The sequence below is a fragment of the Peromyscus californicus genome, unplaced genomic scaffold, assembly GCF_007827085.1.
Source record: "Peromyscus californicus insignis strain IS unplaced genomic scaffold, ASM782708v3 Scaffold_23__1_contigs__length_62951481, whole genome shotgun sequence".
Taxonomy (NCBI): Eukaryota; Metazoa; Chordata; class Mammalia; order Rodentia; family Cricetidae; genus Peromyscus; species Peromyscus californicus.
Window position 1 is genome coordinate 60938112 of NW_026294534.1, and position 15197 is coordinate 60953308.

Below are 15197 nucleotides of genomic sequence, written 5' to 3' on the forward strand. Positions count from 1 at the left end.
AGACAGCTGGAAGGAGAGGCCTTGGCTAAACCCAAGGACACCCCCTCCCTCCTGCCCAGCTGTGGTCCTTGGCTCGCTGGGGGGCGGGGGGGGCTGGTTCCGGGCTGGGGCAGTCGGAGGCCAAGGCCCGAGCTGGGCAGGGCCAGAACTGCGCACCCCAGGAAGATGCCGCGGCCCCCAACAAGGGACTAGCCCCCCACGTAGAGGAACAGGGGAGGGGGTCGTTCGGGTTCTCTCCTCCCCTCTCCCAGCCTCAGTTTCCCTCTTTGACAAAACCAAGACATAAAAACCCCCTCCCATCTCCTTCACAGTTCAAACTGCTTCCAACTCAGCAATCCTCCTGTCTCAGCTTTCCCAGTGCCAGCAAAACCTGTGGGCACCGCCCTCACAACAGGAGGGGCACTTGGCTTGTTTTAAAGTGTCGGGATGTCCTGGCACCTGGGACTTCAGGGTCCCTGCTGGACACACAGCCCGGCCGTGACCCGAGCCCCGACCTTCTGGGTGCTGCACGCGGTGTCCCCCGCCAAGGCCCGTGGGCGGCGCCAGGCGACTATAAACGGCGTCGGCGCGGGCCGCCTCCAGCCACCATGCGCGCGCTGCGGCCGCCGCCGCTGCTGCTGCTGCCGCTGCTGCTGCTGCCGGCCCTGGAGCTCGCCCTGCCATCCCCGCAGCCCCCCGAGGCGCGCGCCAAGCTCTGCGGCCACCACCTGGTGCGAGCGCTGGTGAGGGTGTGCGGGGGCCCACGCTGGTCCCCCGAGGCCACGCAGCCCGTGGACGCCCGCGACCGTGAGTGGGGACGGGCGGGGCGGAGTGGACACGCGCGGTCCACCGAGAGGGGCAGACCCGGCATGGTGTCGCGGCCCCCCTCCCCCATAACAGCAGACTGGAGGTCATGGATTTTTTTTTTTTTTTAACTTTCCCCACTTCAGATTTTGGGGACGGGATCTCACATAGCCCAGGCTGGACTCACAATGTAGCCGAGGATGACCTTGAACTCCTCACCTTAGGCTTGCTGAGCTTGGGTGGCTGGCATAGTCGTCACCAACCAGCTTATTTTTTTTCAAAGGCAGATTCTCACCATGCAACATAAAGTGACCCCAGACTCACAGGAATCCTCCTGCCTTGGCCCCAGGGCTGGAATCACTGGCTTATGGCTCTCCCTGGGGGGCTCGGGGCGGGGACTCCACCTTCAGCTCCAGGGCACAGAGTTCCTTCCAGTGCAGAGAGCCACAGGGGGGTTCCCGTCCTTACTGCAGTCCTAGGGACCCCAGCTTTCCATGCGCAGAAACTGGGGAGCACAGGAGGTGTACGGAGACACACACAGGGTGGGCGGCCGCTGAGAGTTATGTAGTGCTCGGCAGGCACTGTGTAAATGCTCCTCTTTCACTGGGCACAAAAATAGACGCGTGCCGAGTGTCTGGGAGGGCCTTAAGCTGACTCCTGCTCTGCCTGCAGGAGAGCTGCTGCGGTGGCTGGAGCAGCGGCAGCTCCTGCATGCACTTGCGGCTGACACGGACCCCGCTCCGGACCCCGGCCTGCAGCTTCCTCCCCAGGCTCCTAAGCGCCGCCGCCGCCGCAGCAGCGGGGCCACCAACCCTGTGCACCGTTGCTGTCTCACTGGCTGCACCCAGCAAGACCTGCTGCACCTCTGTCCCCACTGAAGGGGCCCTGGGCTCAGGCGGTGGGTCCTGGTCGTCCAGGACAGGATGCTGACACCGCCCGTGTGAATGCAACACTCGTTTGCCTCGGAGAAGCCCCAGTCATTCATAGATCTCAGAAAAAGACGGTCACGTGTCCTGCCCCGGGAGGACCCTCCAACATGGCCTGTGTCCCCAACAGTCTAAATAAAAAAGCAACTTCATACGTTTTGTCTGGGAAAAGCCACACGTGGGTGGGGGGCAGCGACTCTCCTCCTCCGGTCACACACGGACCTGAGGCGAGACCAGGATCCACGGGGGAAACTGAGGCTGGGGGTTTGCTGCTTGGAAAAGTCAAGCGGGTTTGAGCCCCCGCATGGGGATCCTAAACCGCAAGCCCTGGACTAGGGCTCAGGACAGAGGTCATGTGCAGAGCTCTGTGTCCTGAGGTGACGCAGGCCCCGGGCTGTGCCAGCGTCATTCCCGGAGCAGCACGGCTGTTCCTGGGCACACTGAGGTCCCCCGCAGGTGTGCCTCGGCTGGGGGCTGGGACAGTAGGGAGCCTCTGCCAAGCGCCCCAATGTGACCCCTGAACCCGTCGTCCTACCCCGGCGTCTGTGGCTCCCCCTTCCCCGCACCCTCTCACTTACAGCCCGGAATGAGCAGGGACCCGCCTCAGGGCGTTTGCACAGGCTGTCCCGTGGAGGACAGATTACCCTCCCCCCTCAGCCCTTCACCTTCCGCTGACACCTCAGGGGCCTTCCCCAGGCAGAGAGGAACACAGTAGGTGTACAGCAGACGGAGGGGGCGGGGCTGAGGCAGTGGCCGCCAGCGCCGGGAGGTGGAGGCCGGAGGATCAGGAGTTCATCACGGACGATCACAGTCATCCTTGGCTATAAGGGGAATTCGAGGCCAGCCTGGGCTACATGAGACCTTGTCTCTAGAGAAAAACAAACAAAAACCCACAGGGCAGGTAGCGTAGGGTCGAACCGCTGGGGAGACCGCACAGGCCTGGCTGGGTCCACAGGCCGAGGGCCGGGGGAGCTATGGAGGGTGTGAGAGCCCGGCTGGGAGGAGACCGCTTCATGGGCCGCGTCCACCCAGACCCTTGGAAAAAACAAAACTCGGAGTATGAACGGAGGAGGGGAGCAAGGGGGACTTGGGACGCTCGATTTTGTAAGTTAATAAAATATTAAAGGTAAAAGAGAGGGCAGAATAGAGCAGATGGCATTAGAACGTGAATGGTGCTGAAAAAAAATTAAAAGGGCACTGGCAAGAGGGCTCAGTTTGCCGCCAAGCCTGAGGATCTGAGTTCAAGCCCCAGGAGCTACACGGAGGAAGGGGGGAACCTTCCCCCCCACGGTGTGGCATACCCAATGAAACAATTATTATTATTTTAACGATTTATTTAACTTTATTTTATCTGCATTGGTGTGAAGGTATCAGATCCCCTGGAGCTGGAGTCACACACAGTTGTGAGCTGCCATGTGGGTGCTGGGAATTGAACCTCTGGAAAAGCAGCCAGCGCTCTTAACCGCTGAGCCATCTCTGCAGCCCGAAACAATAATTCTAAATCAATAAAATGAAAAGAGGCCGAGCCCGGGGTTCAGCCTTCCACGGGCTTCATTTCCCGCCACCCCTGTCTGTGGGACACAGACCCCTCCCACCCCTACGCTGTTCCCTGAGTCCTTGAGGGACACCACTGGGGCCAAGTCAAGATCCGCCTCGCTCCCCTGCCCCACTTCCTCGGGGCCTGAGGGAGCCTGACACCGGGGCCCCTGAGCTGGGCCTGACCGCGGCACTTGTTAGCAGCCATCCAAAGTCCCGCTGGCGTTTGGTTCGATCCAGAGCGCCTGCGGTGAGCAGTACCAAGAGCTTTTCAGCGGCTCAGTAGACCAGGCCGCGCTGGCCGCAGTCCAGCTGGGGCTGGCTCAGCGCGTCCCACATCAGCAGGGTCTCGAAGGGCAGGAAGCGGTGCACGAGCAGCAGCCCCCGGTAGAAGCAGGGGTCGAAGGACGACAGGCGGGGGCTGGGGGCGTGCACCCCTGCCGTGCGCACCCCGTTGTGCGAGGCGGGCGCCAGACCCTGCTGCTGCAGACACATGCCCAGGAACACGTCGTCGATGGGGAAGACTGGGAGGACACTCGCGGCGCGACGCAGCGCGGCCGCCGTGAAACGCGACAGCAGGAAGCCGCCGCCGCCACAGTAGGGCGGGTAGTGCTCGTCCTCGGTCACCAGCGTGGGCACGAAGTACTTACTCCCGGGCGAGCGGATGGGACCCACGTTCTGAATCAGGTGCCCCACGAAGAGGTGGCGGTCCGGGTCGCGGCTCTGCAGGTAGGTGACCATGTTGTCCGTGTGCGCGAAGACATCGTCGTCTCCATTGAGCACGAAGCTGACGTTGGGGCAGCGAGTCCGCTGCCACTCCAGGAAGAGGACCTGTGGGTGGAGTGGGGGACGCGCGGGCTGGCGGGGTCCCACAGGCCCGCCCCCTGCCTGGGTCTCCTAGGCATACCGCAGAACCCCGCTTCCCTCGCCCACCTGCTTAAGCGTGAGGTTGAAGAAGGAGTCCTGGAAGTCCCACTGCAGGATGTCGCCGTGCGCGCGCGCCTCCAGCTGCAGCAGCCGGTTGAGCTTGTGCGCCTGGTGCGGGTCCCGGTCGCTGCCCACGAGGAAGAGGAGGCGCAGCGCCGCCCCCCGGACCTGCCGCTCGCGCGCCCACGTGCGGCGCAGCACCTGCCGGCGCCCGTAGTTGGCGGGCGACGACTTGATGGCGAGCAGCAGGAACACGGGCTGCGCGCACTTGGCGGCCGGCGGCTCCCGCAGCAGCGCGAAGTCCCGGCAGTGCCGGTACAGCAGGAAGTCGCGCACGTGCGCGGGCAGCGCCGCGAAGTCCGGGTGCGCCGCCACCGACAGGTTGGCCCGGCACGGGGTGGGGGCCGCGCGCGGGGGTCCCGGGGGCCACGTGGGGACCTCCTGGGGCTCCGAGGGCCTCTCGGGAGCAGGGCAGCCAGGCGGCGACATGTGATACAGGAGCAGCAGCGCGACGGCAGCCATGGCCAGGACCAGGCTCACATCCGGGCGCAGCCGGGACAGCCGCATGGCGTCGGGGGTCCTAGAGCGAGGTCACCGGAGCTGTGCACCCCAACACCCAGCGCACGCGCTGGTGGACACACACACGTGCGCTCACGTCCCCTCCCCCCAATTGACTCTCGCTGGACTTGAACCCAGACCTGCTTCTCACAGACCCTTGAACCCCCAGCTGTCTCCTTTGGCAAACTCCAATCCTCCCTCAAAACCCATTTTGGATGGTCCATTTTCCAGGCATCCTTTATTGGCCCTCCGGTCCCCTGGCACTTCCGGTCCGCGTCCCTTTGTGACTGCAAACTTATTCTGTGTCTTGTCCGGCTGCTCTGGGTCCCAGCCCTGCCCAGCATGGAGGTGGGTGAAAGGCGGAGGCAGAAACCATTTGATGTTTATGATAAACTCTTATAAATCCGCCAGAACCCCAGCCTGAATGATCTCGCTTTCAGGAAACTTTTATTCCCCATTGACATAGGGTCATGTAGCCCAGGCTGGCCACAAACTTGCTGTGTAGCTGAGGATGGCCTTGAGCTGCCCATCCTCCTGTCCTCACGGTCTGGGTTGTTGTAGACTATTATTTTAAGGTGTTACTTTTGTTTATGTTGCCTTTGTTTAACTCTGTGAAGCTGTGTTACTGTGTCTGTCTAAAGCACCTGATGGTCTAATAAAGAGCTGAACGGCCAACAGCAAGGCAGGAGAAAGGATAGGCGGGGCTGGCAGGCAGAGAGAATGAAGAGAAGAAATCCGGGAGGAGGGAGAAGAAGGAGCAAGAGAAGGAAGAGGACATCAGGGGCCAGCCACCCAGCTACACAGCCAACCACAGAGTAGGAAATAATGAAAGGTATACAGGAACGGAGAAAGGCAAAAGCCCAGAGGCAAAAGACAGATGGAATAATTTAAGTAAAGGTGGCAAGAAACAAGTCAAGGCCGAGCATTTATACCCGAGAACGAGCCTTCATGTGGGATTCATTTGGGAGCTGGGTGGCGGGCCCCCCAAAGGAGCCCGGAGAGTAAACCATCAACAGCACTGGGGTGATGGTGTCACCAGGCCTGGCTCTCCTTCCTGACCTCAGTTCAGCCTCACCCTCCCTGCAGCCCCCTCCCCTGGTGACTGAGGATTCTGTGCATGTTCTCTGCTGTCTATGTTGATTTCTAGTACAACACAGTGTTGCTGCAGCATGCAAGTGCTAGGTCAGACTCAGGGAAGGACTTCCTCCTTCACTGAACACTTCTTGGCACTCAGAAGCATGCCTTCATGCCTGGAGTCTGGTGCTGGCCCCACACACCCTGGCTGTGTGCCTCATGCCCTGACCTTGGTGTCTGCAGGTTTACAGGGGACACCCCTGTCGCCCCATGTCACAGCACACAAAGCATTTCCAGCAACAAGCGTTTGTTGAATGACTGTTGAACCTTGACACTTACCTCGGTCTGTCTTGGGGTATCTGCGCTGAGCTAGGCTGTCCTGGGTCTCCCCAATGGCTCCTGGAACAATGTGAGGTGGTTAACAAGTGTCCTTGAAACTGCAGGCCCCAGGCAACCCCACCTGCTAGTGCTCGGGCCCTGGCTCTGCGGCGTGGGTTCTGTTGTGTGACCTTGACACAGTGGTTTGACCTCTCTGAACGTCCAAGTAAAACAAGATGGGCCCCGGGGAAAGTGCCGGATGTCCTGCCTCCAGCACGCCCTCCAGACCGTACTGTGATCCATTTGTAGGAACCTGCTGTGGGAGAGGTTTTGTTAGCTTGTGGCGGCCCCTGGGCTACACCCCGCCCTGCTCCAGAGAGCAGCCCCGAGCCCTAAGCCGTCGACACCTTTCCTTCCTCTTGTCGCCCTAAGTGAATCCTGCCTCAGAGTCCCAAGGATTCAGGCCTATGCAAAACCTGGTTCAGGGGACCCGGAAAGCCGAGGTGCCTGAGAAATGGGGGATTTACACTTGGCCTCGTGTTTTGGGGGCTTCTTTCGGGTTGTTTTGAGCATGTGGAAATCAACTGGCTGAAGTGTAAATACTGAGAAAAACAAATGGTCCTGGACGAAGGGGAAGCGTTTCAGTCCGTGGAGACTGGACCCCTGCAGCGCGAAAGTGGACTCCGAGTCTTCACTCAACAGGTCTGGTCCCGCGGGCGCCCACACACCCAGCTGTGACATTAGCTGCTCTGTCCTTCAGCTCCTCCTGAGGGACAGGTCCCTGCACAGCAGCCAAACCCTGCCCCATGGCTCCTGTGGGTTCGAAATGCATCATTAGTTCCTTCATTCATTCATCTAATGGGTACACATGGGGCTCTCTGGCTTTTCCTGAAGTTTGAGCAGCTTCAGTCAGAGTCAGGGACGAGACTCCTCCTGCCTAGGTTAGACCTCTATCAATGCCTAGGCTAGACCTCTGTTAATGTGGCCAAGATCTTCAGATTTTGCCAAGCCACCCAAACTCCTGTTCAAACCTCAAACATGCCAGGTGAGCATGGTGGCCACAACTTTAATCCCAGCACTCAGAGGCAGGGGCAGGAGGATCTTTGTGAGTTTGAAGCCAGCCTGATCTAGAGTGAGTTCCAGGACAGTCTGGGCTACAAACTGAGCCCCTGTCTCAAAATAAATAAAAGAAAGAGAGAGAGAGAGAGAGAGAGAGAGAGAGAGAGAGAGAGAGAGAATTTTCTTCATCCCGTCAACAACTCTGCGTGTGAGTGCCCGGAAGCCTGAGGCACCTTGACCGTGGACAAGACCCTGAAAGCCAGGCTCCTAAAGAGAGAAGGAGGCAACCAAGGAAATGGGACTGGGATACTGAGGCTGAGGCTTTGAAGGGTGCACAGGAGTTCAGCAAAGGCCCTTCGGGTGTCAGGGCGAACCACAGAGGGAAAGGACTGGTTCCCTAAGAGGCCCTGGCAGCTGAGTTAACTGCACTGGAGAAGTGGGGTGAGCTGGATGCCTGAGCGTGGGGGTTAGCCCTCTAAGACGCTGAAGGCCTGGCTGAAAAGTGGGGCCAGGGTTGGAGTAGCAGGAACACTGAGCTGAGGGCGGAGGGTGAGGTGAGGCCACACAGCACCCACTTGAGGCTGACACAGCTCCGGGTGTTGAGGGCACAGGGAGTGCCTGGGCAGACACAGGGGGCAGGGGGCGGGAGAGCTAGCCGGGGCCTCGCAAAGAGTGGAAAACAGAGGGGTTAGGGGAAGAGAGAGAGATCTAGGCAGTGCCATGTGAGCGCACTGGGAACAGAAGCGGGCCGCCTGTCACCGCCAGCGTAGCCCAGGCTAGCCTTGAACTCCTGGGCCTGGGGTTGAACCTGTGAGGACTGAGAGCGGCCTGGGGAGGCTCAGCGGGCAAAGGGGCTTGTCACCGAGTCTGAGTGCCTGAAAAGGACCCCGACCCTCGGTGGGAAGAGAGAGGGCTTGAAGGACCCTGTGGACACAAACCCCGGGAGGGGACCTGGGCACGGGGGGGGGGGGGGTGCACTGCGCATGCGTGCTGCTGCCCACCACCAGCAAGGGGGGAGGTGGGGCTCCGTGTCAGGAGCCCGGGGTCACAGAAGGTGGCGGGGAGGGCCCAGGACGGGGGGCGACTGTGGGGACCCCGAGCTCCGAGGGACCCTCCATCCCGGGAGCCTAGAGGAGCGTCGTGTGCTGTTCCCAACAGAAACGGGGGAGGGGGGCGGACACAAACACGGACTGAGGACCAAGCCTTCCCTGTGGTGGCTGCCACATCCACCCGGAAACAGAAACAGCACCAAGTGTCCGCAGAAGAGGGGCCGGGGAGAACAAGAGGGAAAGGCCCAGCAGGCTGGGGAGAATGACAGCCTGGGAACCCCAGTGAGGGGCTGGGGGCGTGGTCAGGGTGGAGCCCCGCCTAGAATCCCCAGTGAGGGGCTGGGGGCGTGGCTCAGGGGTGGAGCCCCGCCTAGAATCCCCAGTGAGGGGCTGGGGGCGTGGTCAGGGTGGAGCCCCGCCTAGAATCCCCAGTGAGGGGCTGGGGGCGTGGCTCAGGGTGGAGCCCCGCCTAGAATCCCCAGTGAGGGGCTGGGGGCGTGGCTCAGGGGTGGAGTCCCGCCTAGAATCCCCCAGTGAGGGGCTAGGGGCGTGGTCAGGGGTGGAGCCCCGCCTAGAATCCCCCAGTGAGGGACTGGGGGCGTGGCTCAGGGGTGGAGCCCCGCCTAGAATCCCCAGTGAGGGGCTGGGGGCGTGGCTCAGGGGTGGAGCCCCGCCTAGAATCCCCAGTGAGGGGCTGGGGGCGTGGCTCAGGGGTGGAGCCCCGCCTAGAATCCCCAGTGAGGGGCTGGGGGCGTGGCTCAGGGGTGGAGTCCCGCCTAGAATCCCCAGTGAGGGGCTGGGGGTGTGGCTCAGGGGTGGAGTCCCGCCTAGAATCCCCCAGTGAGGGGCTGGGGGCGTGGTCAGGGGTGGAGCCCCGCCTAGAATCCCCAGTGAGGGGCTGGGGGCGTGGCTCGGGGTGGAGCCCCGCCTAGAATCCCCAGTGAGGGGCTGGGGGCGTGGCTCAGGGGTGGAGTCCCGCCTAGAATCCCCCAGTGAGGGGCTGGGGGCGTGGTCAGGGGTGGAGCCCCGCCTAGAATCCCCAGTGAGGGGCTGGGGGCGTGGCTCGGGGTGGAGCCCCGCCTAGAATCCCCAGTGAGGGGCTGGGGGCGTGGCTCAGGGGTGGAGCCCCGCCTAAAATCCCAGTGAGGGGCTGGGGGCGTGGCTCGGGGTGGAGCCCCGCCTAGAATCCCCAGTGAGGGGCTGGGGGCGTGGCTCAGGGGTGGAGCCCCGCCTAGAATCCCCAGTGAGGGGCTGGGGGCGTGGTCAGGGTGGAGCCCCGCCTAGAATCCCCAGTGAGGGGCTGGGGGCGTGGCTCAGGGGTGGAGCCCTGCCTAGAATCCCCAGTGAGGGACTGGGGGCGTGGCTCAGGGGTGGAGCCCCGCCTAGAATCCCCCAGTGAGGGGCTGGGGGCGTGGCACAGGGGTGGAGCCCCGCCTAGAATCCCCAGTGAGGGGCTGGGGGCGTGGTCAGGGTGGAGCCCCGCCTAGAATCCCCAGTGAGGGGCTGGGGGCGTGGCTCAGGGGTGGAGCCCTGCCTAGAATCCCCAGTGAGGGACTGGGGGCGTGGCTCAGGGGTGGAGCCCCGCCTAGAATCCCAGAGAGGAGCTGGGAGCGTGGTCAGGGTGGAGCCCCGCCTAGAATCCCCAGTGAGGGGCTGGGGGCGTGGCTCAGGGGTGGAGCTCCTGCCTAGGATCCTCCAGTGAGGGGCTGGGGGCGTGGCTCAGGGGTGGAGGCCCCGCCTAGAATCCCCCAGTGAGGGGCTGGGGGCGTGGCTCAGGGGTGGAGCCCCGCCTAGAATCCCCAGTGAGGGGCTGGGGGCGTGGCTCAGGGGTGGAGCCCCGCCTAGAATCCCAGTGAGGGGCTGGGGGCGTGGTCAGGGGTGGAGCTCCTGCCTAGAATCCCCCAGTGAGGGGCTGGGGGCGTGGTCAGGGGTGGAGCCCTGCCTAGACTCCCCAGTGAGGGGCTGGGGGCGTGGCTCAGGGTGGAGCCCCGCCTAGAATCCCCAGTGAGGGGCTGGGGGCGTGGCTCAGGGGTGGAGCCCCGCCTAGAATCCCCAGTGAGGGGCTGGGGGCGTGGTCAGGGGTGGAGCCCTGCCTAGACTCCCCAGTGAGGGGCTGGGGGCGTGGCTCAGGGGTGGAGCCCCGCCTAGAATCCCCAGTGAGGGGCTGGGGGCGTGGTCAGGGGTGGAGCCCCGCCTAGAATCCCAGTGAGGGGCTGGGGGCGTGGCTCAGGGGTGGAGCCCCTGCCTAGAATCCCCAGTGAGGGGCTGGGGGCGTGGCTCAGGGTGGAGCCCCGCCTAGAATTCCCCCAGTGAGGGGCTGGGGGCGTGGCTCAAGGGTGGAGCCCCTGCCTAGAATCCCCCAGTGAGGGGCTGGGGGCGTGGCACAGGGGTGGAGCCCCGCCTAGAATCCCCAGTGAGGGGCTGGGGGCGTGGCTCAAGGGTGGAGCACCCGAGTAGCACCTGCTAGGCACAGGGCTCACTGTTCCTCCCCCACAGCATTGGTGGCACACGCCTTTACCTTTAATCCCAGCACTCAGGAGGCAAAGGCAAGTGGATCTTTATGAGTTCGACACCAGCCTGGTCTACAGAGCAAGTTCTAGGACAACCTGGGCTACACAGAGAAACCCTAGCTCAAGAAACCAAGAAACGGGGCTGTAGAGTACTGACTGTCCTTCCAGAGGTCCTGAGTTCAATTCCCAGCAACCACATGGTGGCTCACACCCATCTGTAATGAGATCTGGTGCCCTCTTCTGACATGCAAGCATACATGCAGACAGGACACTGTATACATAATAAATAAATCTTTAAAAACAGGAAACAAACAAAACCAAACCAAAACTCAAAAACATAAGAAGCTGCGGGTATGTGCTGGAGACAAATTCCTGAATGTTTGAATATTCCTGGACAGCGGCGCCAGTGAGCGCTGGGCCTGCAGGTGCTGAGTCGAATGTTGCACTCCTGGTCTCTGCGTCCCCGAGGCCCAGCAACTCGCAGCCGCTGCGCCAGAAATAGGTGCAAAAATTAAAGAAATAAACCGTCTGCGAATCGTGCACAATTCGCAGACTCCGGGCCCTCACCGCCTGGGAACTTCCATGACCAGAGACACCAAGGACTCACTGAATATTAACAGACCGTAATTACAAATGAGGAACCAGAGTTAAAGAGCTACTGAATATCAACCAGCTCCTGGCTACAAACGAGCCAGTGAACACAAAAAAAATGCTGCTTGTTAATGAGACGCTACATATTAATGAGTCACCAGATATTAATTATCCAGTGCATATTAATGTGCCACTGGATACCAAGGACACTGAATACTCACAAGGCACTGGCTAATAAAAGCACCACGCTTAAGATCGACGCCCCACCTACTGAGCATGCGCAGGACAAACCCAATGACCTGATTACTAAACAGCCCACACTTTATATTAACGACCCAAACAAGGTATTAAAAGGATCCGTGCTGTATAGGGATGATGTGAATATTAATGAGTGCATCTTAATATTAATGACTTGTTGCATACTCATGAGGTGGTATCTACTATGTGTGATTCAGTGTCTTAATGATGTGATGGGCTATTAAGTCATGAATATTCATGAGTCCCTGGCTCCGCCTGGTCCCCCTCCAGGTGCCTGTGAGGCTGTGGGAGCTGCACGAGAGCGGAGCTCACGGAGAGGCTTTAGGATGGGTGTCTGGACCTCTGGGGACACTCTCAGAACGCTCTGGGACATCCTCCCAGACTGCAGGGTGTAGAGGAGCTGCTGGAAGGGCCCCATCTGGGTCCACAGGTCAGCCTCAGTTCCCAGATGGCAAGCAGGTCACAGACACACACATGCCCGGGGCCACCCAGGGCCAGGCTGGGCGGGACGAACTGCACACCAGCCCTGACCCCAGGTGGTTCCTCTCCGGATTGTTCCAGATTGCCTTCCCTTAATGTTGGCAAGTTTCTCTTTACAAGGAGCCGGGACTTACTTTTATGTACAGAAAGAGAATTCCTATAAAGATAACGCTATGGGAAGCCTCGCCCCAGGTCTTCGTGGTGACCAGGCTGCTCTGGCCCCGCCTGTGCATCCCAGCTTCCGGGCGTGAGGCGTCGAGCCACCCGCGTGATTCACGGAAGGGGGCCCTTCCCCTCTCCGGGAACCGGGAAGGAAGGAGCCAGGATCCCGGACCATTAGCCCAGACGGGGAAACTGAGGCTGCGGAGGTGAGGCCCGGACCCTCTCCCTTCCCAGTCAGCAGGGCTGTGCTGGACTGGCCTCTGGGGTCACCCCGAGTCCCCACCCCTCCAGGCCGGTCCCATCCATCCAATTGACCTCTTCCGGTGTCATTTATGTCAGGATTACAATACTCACTTTAATTTTCTCAGATACAAATGTCACAGACAAATGGCCCGAGTAATCAAGATTAAAGCAAACACATCCACCCCTGCTCCACCCCACTCAGAGGCCTGGGGGTCTAGGCAGGGAGTCGGTCAGCCCCGGGACCCGAGTCAGTTTCCCGCGCGGAGGGGAAGCGGAGCTGGACGCCCAGCAGAGGGCTGCGGACCTCTGGGGTCACAGAGAAGTCCCCCTGCCCCCCAAGATCCTCCCAGCCTGAGCCAGGGAGGAAAGCGTCACGCCTGAAGGAGGAGAGCTGGGCCCGGCTGCGCAAACACTGAAGCCAGATGGACCAGTTAGTGTTCCATGCTACCACACCTTCCTCTCCCGACAATGACAGGCCAAGGTGAGGAAGTGAAGCTGGGGGTGCAGAAACCGGGGTGCAGAAACTGGGGGTGCAGAAACCGGGGTGCAGAAACTGGGGGTGCAGAAACCGGGGTGCAGAAACCGGGGTGCAGAAACTGGGCATGCAGACCCAGCCCTCGGGAGGCCGAGGGAGGAAAGTAGAACCTTCAAAGCCAGTCCCAGAAAAGGGAGGAAAAAAAGAAGGTAAATTACCCCAAAGCGTCAGAACCTTGGCTAGCAACACAAACTCTCTTAACTACGGTGATAGATGACCACGCGCTGAGTGGCCACCCCGCCTCGCCATTCACCTTCACCGCAGCCTCATGCCAATAGGGAAACTGAGGGCTGGAGAACTAAGGCTTCTCCTCCGAGCTTCCCCAGTGTCAGCGTGAGACAGATTCCGAGTGTCCGGAAACATCACAAACACAAACAGGGGAAACCGAGTCAGGGTCAGATCCACTGGGCTATGCCGACACGAACTGGCGAGAAGTGCGGGCTCCTGACCCCGGAATGTGACCGAGACCCGGGGCCCCCGGGCCGCTGCAGCCCGTGCCCCGCGGTCGAGGACGCGCAGGGAGTCCAGGCCCCAGGGCCGCCCCAGATCCCAACCCCCGGCCCCCGGGACCCCGGCACTCACCGCGGGCGCCAGCTCTGGACAGCCCGGGAGGAAGAAGGGTTTCCACCTGGTTGACCGTCCCGCCCCGGTTCTTGGCTTCTTGCCTTCTTCCGCCTCCTTCCCGCCCTCCCTACGGGCTCCTTCCTCCAGCCAGGCGAACTTCCCAGTGGCCAAGGAGAAAGTCCCCCTCACGCCGTTCCCGCCTCCCCACTCTGCCTCCTTGACCCGCCCCTCTCCATCCTGTACTTCACCTTGGCCTTTTCCTTCCCAGTCTATCCTCCCACCTGATCTTTGGCCCCACCCATCCTTCTAGGCCACGCCCTCCTTCCAGATTTCACATCTCAAGGGTCCACATCTCCACCCCTACCTCCCCCTTTCCTGGCCATGCCTATTCACCTTGACCCCACCCCTACTTCCAGTGGACACCTCCACCCCACCCTGACCTCTCCCCACTCCGGTCCTGCTCCACTCCTGGCAGGGTCTAGCTCCTCCCTCCCCTCCCTCACTTAAAGCCTCCTTTTCCCTCCTCCCACCGCACTGTGAGGGAGCAGGGGCTCCCCAGGGCTGAGCTGTGCAGGCCACGTTTGTCTTGCAGTCCCGCGCTGCAGCCCCCCTCAGCTCAGCCCCCGCTGCAGCCCCCCTCAGCTCAATCCCCGCTGCAGCCCCCCTCAGCTCAGCCCGCGCTGCAGCCCCCCTCCCCAGCTCAGCCCGCGCTGCAGCCCCCCTCAGCTCAGCCCGCGCTGCAGCCCCCCTCAGCTCAGCCCGCGCTGCAGCCCCCCTCAGCTCAGCCCCCGCTGCAGCCCCCCTCAGCTCAGCCCCCGCTGCAGCCCCCCTCAGCTCAGCCCCCGCTGCAGCCCCCCTCAGCTCAATCCCCGCTGCAGCCCCCCTCAGCTCAGTCCCCGCTGCAGCCCCCCTCAGCTCAGCCCCCGCTGCAGCCCCCCTCAGCTCAGCCCCCGCTGCAGCCCACCTCAGCTCAGCCCCCGCTGCAGCCCCCCTCAGCTCAGCCCGCGCTGCAGCCCCCCTCAGCTCAGCCCCCGCTGCAGCCTCCCCTCAGCTCAATCCCCGCTGCAGCCCCCCTCAGCTCAGCCCCCGCTGCAGCCCCCCTCAGCTCAATCCCCGCTGCAGCCCCCCTCAGCTCAGCCCCCGCTGCAGCCCCCCTCAGCTCAGCCCCCGCTGCAGCCCCCCTCAGCTCAGCCCGCGCTGCAGCCCCCCTCAGCTCAGCCCCCGCTGCAGCCCCCCCTCCCCAGCTCAGCCAAGGCTGCATGAAGAAACATTCCGCTGGGAGGAAAGAGAACCCAGAGACTTAAATTCCAGAACTTTAAAACCTGTTGGTAGGCCCTCGGCCCTCTGCCCTCTGCCCTCTGCCCTCTGCCTTTTTTTTTTTTTTTTTTTTTTTTTTTTTTGGTTTTTTGAGGCAGGGTTTCTCTGTGTATCCCTGGCTGTCCTGGAACTCACTCTGTAGACCAGGCTGGCCTTGAACTCACAGAGATCCACCTGCCTCTGCCTCCCAAGTGCCCCTTTGAAAATACCAGGATCACATCACCTGTCCCCCACTTGCGGAGTTACCCCTAAACCCTGTAGGTCCTACCTCTTGAGTTTGGGGTCCTAGTAGACTGCTGAGAGGGAG

The 15197-nt window shown here is 61.7% G+C and overlaps 2 protein-coding genes across 2 annotated transcripts; one reads left to right on the top strand and one right to left on the bottom strand.

Annotated features, from left to right (window-relative positions):
* The first annotated feature begins 587 nt into the window (after nucleotides 1–587).
* Nucleotides 588–1661, top strand: Insl3 (insulin like 3). Its single transcript, XM_052752754.1, has 2 exons — nucleotides 588–786; nucleotides 1456–1661. Exons 1-2 carry the CDS (start codon nucleotides 588–590, stop codon nucleotides 1659–1661), a joined length of 405 nt encoding a protein of 134 aa, XP_052608714.1.
* A 1695-nt stretch (nucleotides 1662–3356) lies between these two features.
* On the bottom strand, nucleotides 3357–4739 carry B3gnt3 (UDP-GlcNAc:betaGal beta-1,3-N-acetylglucosaminyltransferase 3). The gene is made up of 2 exons (XM_052752823.1): nucleotides 4179–4739; nucleotides 3357–4076 (listed from the first exon to the last, which is right to left on the bottom strand). Exons 1-2 carry the CDS (start codon nucleotides 4737–4739, stop codon nucleotides 3525–3527), a joined length of 1113 nt encoding a protein of 370 aa, XP_052608783.1. The 3' UTR covers nucleotides 3357–3524.
* Nucleotides 4740–15197: the final 10458 nt, after the last annotated feature.

Excerpts from the sequence above, each read along its gene's own strand:
- B3gnt3 (XM_052752823.1), bottom strand. The coding sequence starts at position 4,739 with ATGCGGCTGTCCCGGCTGCGCCCGGATGTGAGCCTGGTCCTGGCCATG. Across the intron at positions 4,077-4,178 it reads TCAACCTCACGCTTAAGCAG|GTCCTCTTCCTGGAGTGGCA; the intron begins GTGGGCGAGGGA and ends CTCCACCCACAG.
- Insl3 (XM_052752754.1), top strand. The coding sequence starts at position 588 with ATGCGCGCGCTGCGGCCGCCGCCGCTGCTGCTGCTGCCGCTGCTGCTG. Across the intron at positions 787-1,455 it reads GCCCGTGGACGCCCGCGACC|GAGAGCTGCTGCGGTGGCTG; the intron begins GTGAGTGGGGAC and ends CTCTGCCTGCAG.